The 12802-nt window shown below is 41.0% G+C and overlaps 1 protein-coding gene across 2 annotated transcripts; it reads left to right on the top strand.

Moving 5' to 3' along the window:
* Window positions 1-6685: 6685 nt before the first annotated feature.
* On the top strand, window positions 6686-10189 carry uraha (urate (5-hydroxyiso-) hydrolase a). 2 transcript variants are annotated; one of them, XM_058751754.1, is made up of 4 exons: window positions 6686-6962; window positions 8215-8369; window positions 8545-8680; window positions 9546-10189. In XM_058751754.1, exons 1-4 carry the CDS (start codon window positions 6915-6917, stop codon window positions 9633-9635), a joined length of 429 nt encoding a protein of 142 aa, XP_058607737.1. In that variant the 5' UTR covers window positions 6686-6914; the 3' UTR covers window positions 9636-10189. The 2 variants fall into 2 exon arrangements, with proteins under 2 accessions (XP_058607737.1, XP_058607738.1); XM_058751755.1 differs by having other exon boundaries at window positions 8227-8369.
* The last annotated feature ends 2613 nt before the right edge of the window (window positions 10190-12802 follow it).

Below are 12802 nucleotides of genomic sequence, written 5' to 3' on the forward strand. Positions count from 1 at the left end.
GGAGAGAAAAGGCCTTGGTCTGACCGGCAAGCAAGAAGAGCTCCTGGCGAAAGTCACTCCGGAATTAAGAGCAGAATTCAGGAAGGCATTTTCCAACAAAGCCTCAACTACGATCTGCACTGCTGGAGGTAGACTGAAAGAGTACCCAGTTATAATGATGTTACTGGAAGTGACAACTAATTCAGGCCAGCTGATAGGCACTCTTATTGACCTTGCCTCTGACACCAATTATATAACAAACAAAGCTGCCCAGCGCCTTGGACTGATTGGCGAGCGCATCAAGTTAATTGTTCATGGAATAGGAGGGATGAGAACGACAGTCACAACCAAAAGGTACTCCCTTCGACTAAGAGTGAAGACCATTAAGGGGACGGTAATGGAACACAAACTGCTCTGTTATGGTCTGGAGAGTATTGCGGAGATAAGTCAGCCTGTTACTCCGCAACAACTGCAAAAGATCTTTCCTGACGTCGCTGCAGAAGAGCTAGTCCGCCCTGAGAACATCGATCTTCTGATCAGTCACCGGGAAGGTCGTCTAGTTCCACAGCCGTTCAAGTTGGAGGGAGATCTAGTACTCTGGAATAGCCCATTGGGCAAAACTGTTGGCGGTACTCACCCTGATCTATTCGAGGTGGTTGACCTAATGCTGCACCAGTCTGAGACTCACTTTGCAAGGTCTATGAGAACATCCTCAAGAGGGTACAAGGAGGTCCTTGTGGACACCAAAGACCTGAGTGAGGACCCAACGAGGATGGAAGAAGTGACCCTCAGCAGCACCACTGTCACAAATAAGGAAGTGTTTGAGTGGTTCAAATGGGATAGTATTGGAGCAGCGTGTGACCCGAAATGCGGGAGCTGCAAGTGCAGTAAGTGCCCTCCGGGAGGCAAAGAGATGACCCTTGGAGAAGAAAAGGACTTGGAAAAGATAAAGGACTGCCTCTCTTATGTGCTAGCGGACAAACACAGCGACGCCCCGCACTGGGATGCGGCCTACCCATGGAAAGTAAGCCCAGCGATTCTGCCAGACAACCGCCGAGCAGTAGAAGCAACCTTCCTGAACACCGAGGCTCGGCTGGGAAGAGAACCTGTGTGGAAAGCGGCATATGGAGCGCAGATCCGCGAGATGGTATCAAGAGGAGCAGCTATCGAGCTCACGAAGGAAAAGATCAAGGGCTGGAACGGCCCATTCTGGTACATCAGCCATCTGGTTGCCCCGAATCCTCATTCTAGCTCAACGCCAGTGAGGATAGTCTGGAACAGTAGCCAGGAGTTCAAAGGGTTGAGCCTGAACAACCTCCTGCACAAAGGCCCTGATGTCCTCAACTCGATCCGAGGTGTCCTGCTTAGATTCAGGAGCAGATTGTATGCTGCTCTTGGCGATGTAAAGAAAATGTATAATTCCGTGTGGCTGAAGGACGAGGAGGTCCATCTCCATCGATTCCTCTGGAGGGATAACCCCGAAGATGAAATCGGTGTGTTTGCCATTGTCAGAGTCAACATCGGTGACAAGCCTGCCGGATGCATCGCTCAGGTTGCCATGAGAGAGACGGCAAACCTGCCTCAGTTCACATCCATGGTTGAAGAACGTCGGATCCTGACAGAGGACTGTTATGTGGACGACATCTTGACGTCGCATGATGATCTACAAACTCTGATTAGGATGACCGAAGGAGTGGAAGAGATCCTAAAAGCAGGTGGCTTCGCCCTCAAGCCCTGGGTCCTGACAGGCCAATGTGGGAGGAGTGAAAATCCCATTGACCCCAGCAACGTCAGGTCAACAGAGCCCAAGACTCTGATACTTCCCAACCAGATGCGGGAAGAGGAGAACAAGGCATTGGGATTGGGATATGAACCTGAATCTGATAAACTCCGAGTGCTGACGTCAGTGAACTTCTCAAAGAGGCGAGGAAAGATGAGGACTGGTCTGGATCTATGAGAGGATGAGATCAGAGGCAGCACCCCCGACCCTCTCACCCGACGCATGCTGCTGAGTCAGATTGCAGGGTTCTATGACCCCATCGGCCTGGCCTCACCTGCCAAGCAACAAGGAGTGATGCTCATAAGAAAGTCCTTTCAGGAAGCAGGAAGAGACCATCCCTCCAAGGACACCTGGGACGATCCTCTTTCGCCACGTCTTCGAGAGGCTGCAATAAAACTCTTTGAACAAAATGTGAGGCTTGGCCAAATTAAATTCAACAGGAGTCTCACACCCCTTGGAGCTATAGGTCGCCCAATGGGGATTACGTTTTCTGATGGTAGTGAAGCTTCCTACGGAGCCGTTCTTTACCTACGGTGGGAGACAGAAGATGGAGTCGTAGTGAAGCTGGTTGAATCAAAGGCCAAGCTCACCCCTCTAGACCAGAAAGGTGATGTCATTAAAGCAGAGCTGTGCGGGGCTGTCTTTGCATCCCGCCTGAAGACATACTTCGAGAAGCACTGCTACATCAAGGTCGATCGGTGGATCCATTTTGTCGATAGTCAGACAATCCTGGGAGCTATCCAGAAGGATAGTTATGGCTATCAGACATTTTTTGCAAACTGGATTGGAGAAATCCACAAGGCCGGATCAGTGGATAGCTGGAGGTGGGTCGAAGGAAGACAGAATGTCGCTGACCTCCTCACAAGAGAAGCATCCCCTGAGGAGCTTGCTGAAGGATCAGTCTGGCAGGAAGGCCCAGAATTTTTGAAGTTGCCTGAATCAGATTGGCCTGTGAAAACTGCCGGTGAGATCAACCCCTCTGTTGTCGAAGAGATCGGGGGACTTCGGAGGAAGGCGTTCTCAGCACTGGTTACAATAGGAGCCCAGCCCAGGAAATGGTCAGGCCCAACCAGTGTTGCACTTGTACGCCTTGTGGACCCCCGAAGGTTCAGTTCACTGGCACGGTTATGCGGGACCATCGCTTGGATGAGACAAGCAGTAGAAATCTGGCTAGGCAACAGCCCTGCCACAGTTCGGTCAAAGTGGGAGGCAAGACCATACCTGTCTGTGGAAAAAAGAGCAACAGCTTTCAAAGATCTAGCTCTCGAAGCTCAAGATGGTGTCGAGTTCCGGGACACAACCTTGGATCGCCTAGTTGTTCAGAAGGAGGAAAAGACAGAACTTTTGCTCTGCGGAGGGAGAATCCAACGCTGGAATGAGGATAGAGTGGCTGTACCGCTAATCCCATGCCAATCGTGGCTCGCTACCCTACTGGCCAGGGAGGCACATGAAGAAAATCATGAAGGCCTCTACCCTTCTACGGACAAGAAGGAAAGCCTGGATCATGCAGGGACGAAGAACAGTTAAGAAGGCACTGAACAACTGTGTCACCTGCAGAAAGCAAAGAGCCAAGATGTGTCAGCAAGTAATGAGTGATCTCCCTCAAGAGCGTACTAAAAGAGCAAGTCCATTCGAGTATACAACCCACAACCTTTTTGGCCCCTTCGAGGTGAAAGACGCTGTTAAAAGAAGGACAAGTAAGAAGGTCTGGGGTATTGTTTTCTGTTGTATGGCCTCGAGAGCCGTCCATGCGGACCTCACCGATGACCAATCGGCAGAAAGTTTCCTCCAAGCATACTCCCGCTTTGTTGCTCTGAGGGGGCATCCACAGAAACTATGGTCCGACAGAGGCACCAACTTTGTTGGCGCCAAGTCTGCTCTGTGTGAGCTGCATAAACATCTGGCTTGCCTGCAGGCTACGTCCATAGAAGATGTAGCTGCTAAGAATGGGACTGAGTGGAAGTGGGACTTTCACCCTGCAGATGCACCCCACAGGAATGGAGCTGCGGAGGCTGCTGTGAACCTTTTGAAGAGGGCGCTCTTGAGCCTCGGAGGAGCTGTAGGGTCTCTCACATGGGGGGAGCTCCAAACTCTTTTCTATCAGGCAGCCAACCTGACAAACGAACGCCCAATCGATGCCAGAGCTCAAGAACAGGAGGACGCGGTCGAGTACTTAACACCTAACTCCCTTATACTGGGTCGAGCATCGATTGGAGGAGACACCAGCGGGCTTGACCTAGAAACCCATCCCTGGCGTCGTTTAAGGGCCATTCAAATTGGAGTGGACTGGTTCTGGGCAAAGTGGAGGGAACTAGCTGGCCCAAATCTGTTCATTCGACATAAGTGGCACCGGACAGAGAGGAACGTCAAAGTCGGCGATCTTGTCTGGGTTGCTGACCCAAATGCTTTGAGAGGTCAGTTTCGTCTGGGTCGGATACTGACAGTATATCCTGACAGTAAAGGAATTGTCAGGGATGCTGACATCGTGACATGTGCTGGCCTTCCTGTTTCCCTGGTGGGTGGCCAGAAGAAGAGGAGTTTTTCACTACCCAGGACAGTTATCAGAAGAGATGTGAGAAGATTGGTGGTCCTTCTTTCGGTGGAGGAAAAAACTCATCCACCCTAGCCGCCATGACACCTGCTTCTTCCTGAACCCCTCTCATTCTGCACACCGCCGTTTCCCCTGGCCCAAACCTTTGTCACTCTGTCATCATCCTTACCCCTGTTGGCTGGTTGGTGTACGCCTAACGCTGCCACCATGCCCATCACATTGCACATACATGAAGTAAGAGCATGCACATCCCATACCTCGCATACCCGGGCAGTACACCACACACCTGCCAAAGGGATGTGATTGACTTGGACATTGGACTAAGCTGCTCCTCCATCGGTCGTGCCTTCATTAGACACAAAGACATTGTGCAAAGCAAAGGGCCCTCTTGTGAAAAAAAAAAAAAAAAAAAAGGGTGTCACTAAGAGGGGTCCTTTCAGTGATTTTGTTAAGTTCCCTGGATCATAAGATCAGGAACTTAAGTGGGAGGTGTTGTGTTTTCTGCGGAGTTCGGTCATTTGTGAGATTTTTGTTTAATCCAATGTTTATCAATGTATAAAAATTGTATACATGTTGCAAATAGCAGTTTATAGTGTAGTGCCCCTTTAAGAGGAGTGTCCTGTGAGAAACATGTGACCGGTGTTTACTATAAAAAGGAAGTGGGAGATTCATTTAATTTGTAATGACTTTCAACCCGGTGTGCAGCCACTTGGTAAACTCTCTTAATTTCAAATGTTTTCTTGTCTGCTTTATGATTCATGTTGTCTGTTGTCGCCATGCTATGTTGTTGTACTATGTTTACTTTCTTTAGCTTTATGTTTGAAGTGTGAAGCGTGTACATACAAACAAATTATGAAGTAGTGATGATGATGATGATGATGATGATTATTATTATTATTATAGTACATTTAATATTATTATATTTGTATTTTTGACTAATGTTATTTATTGTTGCTTATTGTTATTGAGGTAATGAACTGGGGCTGTTTGTAGTATGTATGAAAATTTAAATGTTGCATTTCCTGTTTTTCAGGTTTATTACCTGGTTATCCTTTGTGAAAAAAAATAAAATAAAAAAAAAATAAACAAACACATGTGGAATACCGAGTAATATCCTTTGTACACTGGGTTGCCCTTTCCGTGGGAAGAAAAACGGAACAATATTCATTAAACTACTAAAAACATACATGAACAAGACATTAACTAGTTAATGTAACAAGGCAGAATTTTGTTGAATTGAAGTGCTTTACCGACATTGAGTGAATAAGAATAAATTTGATTAGACTAACAAAATACAAACATTTTGATTCAGATAGTTGCAAAGAAGTTACATTGACATATTAAAATCATGTTTAATCTACAAATATATATTGTGTTCATTAACATATTCGGAGCAGTCCAAGTTTACTTGATTTGATTAGATGCATAATGAGTGCTGCGATTAAATCATGTTCATTCAACAATTTATTTTTTTGAGTGTAATAAGAAACATTACTGTCTTGAAAGAAATGAGAGGTTCAATTAAGATATATATATATATATATATATATATACCTCTGTAGCATTCCTGTGATGCAAAGCTGCATTTTTCAGCATTGTTATTCCACTCTTTAGTGTCACATGACCCTTCAGAAATCATTATTATTTGCTTCACTGTTCAATTATTATTAGTGCTCAGTTACTATTATAATCAATGTTAAAAACTGTTTTTGCTGTTTAACATTTTTCAGAATTCTTTAATTAATCAAAATTTTTAAAGAATAGAATTAATACAATCTTTTGTAATATTGTAAATGTTTTTAATGTCCCTTTTGATCAATTTGATGCATATTTTCTGAATAAAAGCATTAATTTTATATCAAAAATGCACACACATACCTCAAACATTTGAATGGTAGTATATCATGGATTCTGCATAAATATTAAGTAGCACAACATTGAAACACTGAAACAGACATTAACATTGAAAATAATAAGAAATGTTTATTGAGCAGCAAATCATGCCCATTTCTTCATTTCTGAAGGGATGTTGCATAAAGGTTTTTATTTATTTGTATTAATTTATCTTTTTTTTTTTTTTTGCACTTGTGTAGCCTTTTGAGTCCCATGCTTCAAGAAAAACATAATTTAAACAAAAAAAGAAAAAGAAAAAAGAAAAAAAAAAGTTTAAATATAGTGTATAAGGATCATTTTTGCATTTAAATATATGTATACAATATGCAATATGCATTTATAAAGCTCCTTACAGTAATTTTAATATTGGAAACATTCATCGCTCTTTGCACCGAGTTATCAATGCAAGGCAAATTACCCAGAGGTCACTGACTTGTTGTTTACACTTCTGCAGACACACAGTCCACATTTTTAGTGAAAAAACTCTGAAACCAGACAACCAGCATTTGTGCTCAGTTGAGGAATCTGTATCGAACCAATTAAAATTTTCTTCTCACAAGACAGTCTTTCATGAGTTGCTGGGTGCTGGCTCATTTGTGATCTCACACTATACTGCCTCTGCTCATATATCACTGCTCGTTTCATTGTTCGTCACTGCATTTTATATTTAATTTAAACCACTGGTGTGCAATACCACAAGACACACTTCAGATGAACAGACTTGAACATATCAGGGGTCATATTGTTTCAGCAGATAAGGTAAGATTATTTTTGTGTATCTACATCAATCAACCAGCAATTAAATTTGTATAGTAATAAAGTAAATAAGAAAGTACCTGATGACATTGAGTCAGTCACTAAAGGATGTCTTATGTAACATTCAGTGGTGGCCAACATTATTAGAACACTAGTATATTCACCAGCTGAAAAATGGTTTCAAGTCAGTTATTTCTATCTTTTGCTGTAGTGTGTCAGTAGGAAATATCAGTTTACATTTCCAAACATTCATTTTGCCATTAATTGTAATAAGAGAAAACAAGGAGTTAGAAAATGAATAGAGTGCAAATGTTAGAGGGTCAAGTGTTGTATTTTTTTAATAAAAAATAAAACAAATAGATAAAATAGAATTATAATAGAAAGTGCTAGAGTTAGAGGGTCAAATAAAGATGGAAGAAATGTGTTTTTAGCGATGGTTAAGGACTCGGCTGCTCGGATTGAGTTGAGCAGGTCATTGAACCAGGAGGGAATAGTTAAGGTAAAAGTCTGTGAAAGTGAGTTTGTGCTTCTTTGGGATGGTACAATAGTGCGCCATTCACTTGCAGAATGCAAGCTTCTAGAGGGCACATGAGTCTAAAGTAGTGAATTTAGGTAAAGGGGTGCAGAGCCAGTGGAGGTTTTGTAGGCAAACATTAATCCCTTAAATTTTATGCAGGCAGCTATTGGTAGCCAGTGCAAATTGATGAACAGAGGTGTGACGTGCATTCTTTTCGGCTCATTAAAGATTAATCTTGCAGCAGCATTCTGGATTACAAATGCTTAAAATTAAAAATGATACTTTTTTTAGTTGCATTCTGCAAAACAAAAGGTTTCTGGATTTGAACTGACAGGAAAACAATCATGTTCTCATTTATGTTCTCAATATTCAGAAATTTGAAATGGTGTGTTTTTAACTATAAGAAAGGGAAATCCAAGGCACTCTTCTTCAAAATTATTTAAAGAGCCTTTATTTTACTGGCTATTTCATATTAGAAAATATAAAAGACATGGGAAAAAAGCAACCCATGCGTAACGGCACAAATAGCCTTCTTCAGGGTATGTGTTTTGGTGTGTTTTTAACATTTGGTGTTGATTATGTCAAGAAAAACACTGTATTTTAACAGGTCTTTCAAATGTAAACATTTTGGAAGTTTGAGCAGGATTCCTATCATTAAGCTTCTACAGATCATCCTCATTTTCAAAATGCTTTATAGTTTAACAGCAGCTGGTTTATATTGCATTAATGTAATATCAGATTCTGCCACAGAATATGAACATAGCTGCTATCCTGCCAAGCCCCCTCACAACTCATGTGCTGAATATAGACCATGGAGTTCCTGGAGCCAACATGACCATTAGCCTCCATCACCTAAACCCCATCTCATCAGAGTGGAATTTACTCACAACACGGTAAACAATTAATTCAAGTGTAATGTCAAATTATTCCAATGATTAAATGTCTTCAGTTTTGTATAAACCAGATTGTATGCATATTTAAGATGATGTAGCGGTTTTGTCAATTCCAAGTAAATCAATTTCAAAAGCTTCTCAAAATCATAAAAATGAAAAAATGTATTAATTATAGGATAACTAATGATGATGGACGGTGTCCTGGGTTAATCAGCAAAGAAAGCTTCATTGCCGGTGTGTATAAAATGCATTTTGAGACTGGAAAATACTGGGATGCTTTGGGGGAGACATGCTTCTATCCATATGTTGAGGTATGAGATAATTAAACATCCATTTAAACAATTACCTACGATAATTATTTTTTCAATCCTGGTCCTGGTGATCCACTACTTTGCAGAGGAAATTTGTCTCTCTTACCTGACACACTCAGTTAAATTCATATTTTCATATTCATATTTTTCACATTCTCATAGTGTAAATGAGCCAATGAGACGAGAGACATGCGGAGCCATGTGTGAGCTTTATTAGAGAGGCGTGGTCAGGAAACAAGCAAGAGTCAAAAAGTGGCAAACAGGAATATCACAGGCAAAACTGGCATGAGTAAGTCGACAGCGAACAATTTCCAAAGGGGCTTGACGAGAGAGGTAATCTGAAAACGTAAGCAAAAGTCCAGGCAGGGGAAAACACAACCCGAAACAGACAAGGCAAGGCAAGGCAAGACTAGGAAAACTATCAAAGGCTCTGTAGAGTAGCTAAAGCTAGGGCAGCGATAGGTGCATACAATACTCAGCAGTGAGGGAGAGAAAGTCCATGGCTTAAGTAAGGTGTGCAAATAGGAATCAGCTGTGTGTGATCAGTGCAATCAGCTGTGTGCTTGTTGTCAGTGCAATGGATGATGGGAACTGTAGTCCGGAGGTGACATGCAACAGTTAGTGTAGTGCCAGAGTCACTGTGGTGAGTGAGTGACCTCTGGTGCTGAGTGAATGGAAGTTCACATACCGGATTCATGACACATAGCATCTTAATCAGGTGTGTTTAATAAGGGTGATATACAAAATGTGCAAATCCCCAGGACCAGGATTGAAAACCACTGCTTTACAGTCCTTCTAATAACAACTGTTATTGTGTTAATAATTATTGTATGCTCGCTCTCTCTCTCTCTCTCTCTCTCTCCAGGTTGTCTTCACCATTACTGATCCTTTACAGAAGTACCATGTTCCTCTGCTTCTGAGCCGTTTCTCTTATAGTACATATAGAGGAAGTTAGATGTAAAGTTAATGCATCTTTCAGTGCCTATGCACAAGTAAATGTTTTCTCTACTGTGGTAACACTTCATAATAGTGTTCAGTTTTTGTCGATAATGAGTTAATAATCTACTAAACATTAATACATATTTGTAGATGATTAAAATAATGTCTTAACTTACAAATTTGTTGTCATAAAATTGTTTTTGTAAATCTTAAAATCATTACAAACTAATAATTATTAAATGCATAATTTGAAGATATATTATGAATCACTTATTTCACTTGGTATCTTGAAATTGGAATTGGTATCTTGATAAACACTGGTTGATCATGAACAAATAATGACCAAATCCCTAGTAAATAATCAGTAGCCTGTAAAATTTGTTGAACATAATTACAATTTGTATCATTAAGTACTTGTCTGTTACACTGTAACAAAATGCTGTAAAACCAGTCAAATAATGTTTTCCATTAAAAAAAGTACTATACTGTGAAAAACAGTGCATTCTGTTTCCTATAAAGATATTTACTGTGATGTATTGTGAATCAACACCACTGTGGGTGTATACAATATCCACACTGTCTATTATGACTGTGACTGTGTCTGAAATTGCCCACATACCCTCATTCACTATTCCCTATTGTGATAGTTTTGGGATGAACACACACAACTTTTAATTACCATTGTAAAATTGAAGGGAGTTGACCAATCAGAAGAAAGAAAAAAAAGAGGACGTGGATGGTATGAACCAGAAGGGGTGAGTAGAAAAGGAAGCAGAAAAGAAGAGAAGATCATCACCAGTAGGGGGAACCATTAAGATGATGATCACAGTGAGCAGTAAGTCAGACTTAAAGGTTTATTACACCCAAAAATGAAAATTAGCCTGTTTTACTCACCCTCGAGGCATCCTAGGTGTATATGACTTTCTTCTTTAAGACAAATCATATCGGAGTTATATTAAAAATTGTCCTGGCTATTCCAAGCTCTATCATTGCAGTCAGTGGGTGTTTCTGTTCAACTGTCCACAAGTCATCAAATAAAGTGTGCGCATCCATAATAAAACGTGCCTCACACAGCTCTGGGGGGTGAATAAAGGCCTCCTGTAGCGAATCCATGGGTTTTCATAAGAAAAATATCCATATTTCAAACGTAATAAACACTTTTCTCTTACTTCCGGTATCTGTCATACGCGGAAGGCGTTTCCAGTAAACTGGGAGAAGAGCAGAGTAAACTTTAAAGTTATCTACACAATCTGTATATGATATCAATAAAACATGTCGTCAGATTATATTTGTAAGGATCATTATTGCTGCTTCCATAGACATCAGTGCATATTTTACAAACTATAAATGTATGGTTTTGCTAGTACTTATGTGTATTTAAATGTCTGAAATCTAAAATAAGCATTATATGGTTGAAAACACTGAATAAGTGATAATATGACAAACGCTCGTGTGTCTGATCTGGCTCCGCGCCAGAAAGCAGATTTGAATTCAGCAGTTGATGACGTGACGCACTGAACTTTCTAATGACACCGGTGTGATCGTACACTCCTGGGACCAGCCAAGACTGATCACACCGGTGTGATCGTACGCGTTAAAGGGTTAATGTGCTTGGACACAGAGCTCTGTGAACAGCCAGCCTCTTTTGCAATGACCTTTTGTGTCTTGCCCTCCTTGTGCAACGTGTCAATGGTTGTCTTTTGGACAACTGTCAAGTCAGCAGTCTTCCCCATGATTGTGTAGCCTACAGAAATAGACTGAGAGACCATTTAAAGGCCTTTGCAGGTGTTTTGAGTTAATTAGCTGATTAGAATGTGGCACCAGGTGTCTTTGATATTGAACCTTTTCACAATATTGTAATTTTCTGAGATACTGAATTTGGGATTTTCCTTAGTTGTCAGTTATAATCATCAAAATTAAAAGAAATAAACATTTTAAATATATCAGTCTGTGTGTAATGAATGAATATAATATACAAGTTTCACTTTTTGAATGGAATTACTGAAATAAATCAACTTTTTGATGATATTCTAATTATATGACCAGCACCTGTATGTCAAGCTCTCTCTCTCTGTGTGTGTGTGTGTGTGTGTGTGTGTGAGAGAGAGAGAGAGAGAGAGAGAGAGAGAGAGAACACATTTCAGCTTATGAATTTTTTTTTTCTGTTGTGTTTGTTGCACATCTTGATGACAGGGGTAGGGGGCTCTCATATAAAGCACTGAGGCTTCCCCAAATTCTAATTCAGATGCAGTGTGTTTTCCATGGTGGGTTTGAACAAAACCAAAACTAGAAACAGTTTGGCTCTGGATGGAACGCTATTATCTATCAAGACAGTGCTTTATGTGGGAGTCCTCTACCCCTGTCAGGCATCAAAATGTGCAACAAACATTTACAACAGAAAAAAAGAAACATAAGCTGAAATGTGTTCCCTCTCTGTCTCTCTCTCTCACACACACACACACGGTTTGACATACATGCTCAGGGTAAGTACTGTAATGTATGTGTGTACAATATGTACATTGAGTACTGCTGTTCAGTTGGCTCGTTTGAGGCAAAATTTCTTTTTGTATTTTTAAATACATAAATCTTTTTATTTTATTAGAATGAATTTGTCTTTCATCAGATTTACCAAATGTTATAACTTCTATTTGTGCTGGTCAATTATGAACAATAGGTAAAATTGAACTGCTATAGCAAAAACTTGGGTGCTGCAAATATTTGAGTTGCTCCTCCCCTTTGACTTGCCCCTCCCCTTTGAGTGACTCCTCCCCTTCGTGTGGCCCCTCCCCTAATCTCACTCCAAACTTTCGCTATAACTTGAGAGCCCTGAATACATACACAGGGTTGTCACTGGTTGGATTGAGATGTTGGTGTTTATTATAGAAAAAGTGTAGTAAAAACAGCATTAAACCAGTTGTTTGTCTTTCTATCACAAGCTCCTCGCGCTACAGATCAGTACTGAAGCGGCGTTTCCTCTCATTTTCTTCTCATCTCAGCGGGTTGAATAAGATCAAGTCATTTTACATCTCTCTAAAATTATAACTAAAGATATATGAGGACATTAGACTTTATACTCACCGCTAAACTGGATGAGTCGACTAGTCTCCTGCTCGCCTGATGAACTTCTCTTCCGGAAAGCGTTTCTTCTCTTTTGTCACACTTGTGAATGGTCTCGGAGTGTAA

The sequence above is a fragment of the Onychostoma macrolepis genome, chromosome 18 (assembly GCF_012432095.1).
Source record: "Onychostoma macrolepis isolate SWU-2019 chromosome 18, ASM1243209v1, whole genome shotgun sequence".
Taxonomy (NCBI): domain Eukaryota; kingdom Metazoa; phylum Chordata; class Actinopteri; order Cypriniformes; family Cyprinidae; genus Onychostoma; species Onychostoma macrolepis.